At 51.7% G+C, this 2,056-nt stretch overlaps 1 protein-coding gene across 1 annotated transcript in view; it reads left to right on the top strand.

Annotated features, from left to right (window-relative positions):
* Positions 1-2,056, top strand: part of FAM118B (family with sequence similarity 118 member B) — a 17,595-nt gene that overhangs the window by 2,701 nt on the left and 12,838 nt on the right. The window contains exons 2-3 of the mRNA XM_075839169.1: positions 143-195; positions 967-1,048. Of these exons, the coding sequence (XP_075695284.1) occupies positions 969-1,048 (80 nt within the window). The 5' untranslated portion in view covers positions 143-195; positions 967-968. The remainder of the gene's footprint in view (positions 1-142; positions 196-966; positions 1,049-2,056) is intronic.

Genomic DNA, 2,056 nt, shown 5'->3' with positions numbered 1-2,056 from the left:
AAAAAGAAGAAAAGAAGGGAAGCTCCTATTCACTGACAGCAAGCAGAGGTTCTGACTTGGTGGCTTTATATTTGTGACATTGTGGGGGAGGGGAGGTGATATAAAGCCCCTGAGCTGCTGCTGATGTTCTTGTTCCTTGCAGGGTCTTGATGATCTGAGCGCTCGCACCGTCTGGAAGTGACCGGCACCGCGAGGGTAAGCGCCGGCGCTAAGAATGTCACTAATGTGCCCGGATCCGGCCTGCGCTGCCATGGCGATGTCTTCCTGCTTCTTGGCAGTCACCGCTGTCTTGGAGAACAATCACTTTTTAGCCCGGAGACGTTTTCTTTTTTTTTTTTTTCTATTTCCAGTAATAACAGAGGAGGTTTATAGTGGGGGGTGGGGAGGGTCCCGGGCAGGAGAGGGGCCGCCGCACGCTGGAACATTCTCTCCTGCTGTACTTTATACTGTAGATTCTCAGAGCCCAGATATTCCATCCAGCGGCCCCGGCGCAGTGTCTGGAGATGTGAGTGTCATTCTGGTGGAGCAGAACCGGTGTAGCATTAGGACAGGGTTATGGGATCTGCTGGGGTAAAGGAGGGGGGTCCAGAAAGGAAGAAGATGAGGGAGAGCCGCTGCAGATGAATAGTGAGGGTAACTATGTGTAGGGGGCGAGCGTAACCGTGTGTAGGGGGCGAGCGTAACCGTGTGTAGGGGGCGAGCGTAACGGTGTAAGTGTTGGTGTAGCCGTGTGTAGTGGGCGAGCGTAACCGTGTGTAGGGGGAGAGAGCGTAACCGTGTGTAGGGGAGAGAGCGTAACCGTGCATAGGTGTGGGTGTAACCGTGTATAGGTGTGAGTGTAACCGCGCGTAGGGGCCCAGTGTCGCAGCGTGTAGGGGGCCCAGCGTCGCCGCGTGTTGGGTGGGTGTAGTGTCGGGCGATATACGCCGGCCCTGGCAGTAAACGTTGCGTCTTTCTCTCTCGTAGTGATGGCTTCTGCCCTGAACCTGAAGTCTGAGAGGCTGATGCTGATAGAGGACGGCGTTCCAGTAGCCAGAAGCCCAGGTGAGTAGTCACGTTTGACCACGACCCTTCAGGTGACGGATCCTCAGCATTTCGTGCCGTGTCGGCAGATTCTCCACCGGCTGCTGTTACCGGGGGAGACAGAATAAAGGACATTTTCAGGTTCGTGTGAAGTTTGACCCGATCCTCTGCTGCCCCCCCGCCCCCCTGATAGTTATATACAATATGTGTATATACAGGTCTCGGTACACAGACAGGAGAGAAGATAATGACTGACACAAAGCAGCAAAAAAAATGGAGAGAAAAAAGCCACATATTCTGCTTTAAACTCTCCCGATACAGCGCCGCTTTACACCTCTGGCCGGTCCAGTGCGCAGCGCTGGTGTACGGGGTTCCGGCCTTCTGCTGCCGCCAGGTCACGGCTGGTGTGTGGCGTCAGTCTGTCCTCTGCAATTTGCATCATGGAGCGTCTGTGGCTTTATTTAGGCATCATAGCGCTCCTCTGTATCATGTAGGCGCTATATGGCAGCATTATCGGGATACTGTACGCCACTATTATATAGGCGCTATATGGCAGCATTATCCGGATACTGTATGGCACTATTATATAGGCGCTATATGGCAGCATTATCCGGATACTGTACGGCACTATTATATAGGCGCTATATGGCAGCATTATCCGGATACTGTACGGCACTATTATATAGGCGCTATATGGCAGCATTATCCGGATACTGTATGGCACTATTATATAGGCGCTATATGGCAGCATTATCCGGATACTGTACGGCACTATTATATAGGCGCTATGTGGCAGTATTAGGGTGATGTATGGCACTGTTATATACTGTAATCAGCATTATCAGTGCACTAAATTACTCTAAAAGCACCCCCCCCCCCCCCCCAAAAAAAACCACAGATCTATATATATATACAGCTCCCATAGAGTTACATGATGACATTCTGCTGCCTGCAGTCACCACTAGGGGGAGCTCACTACATACAGATATATACAGCTCCCCATAGAGTTACATGATGACATTCTGCTGCAGCA

This window comes from Rhinoderma darwinii, chromosome 10 (assembly GCF_050947455.1).
Source record: "Rhinoderma darwinii isolate aRhiDar2 chromosome 10, aRhiDar2.hap1, whole genome shotgun sequence".
Classification (NCBI taxonomy): Eukaryota; Metazoa; Chordata; class Amphibia; order Anura; family Rhinodermatidae; genus Rhinoderma; species Rhinoderma darwinii.
Note: the sequence above shows the minus strand (reverse complement) of the source record. Positions and strands in the feature narration are given on the sequence as shown.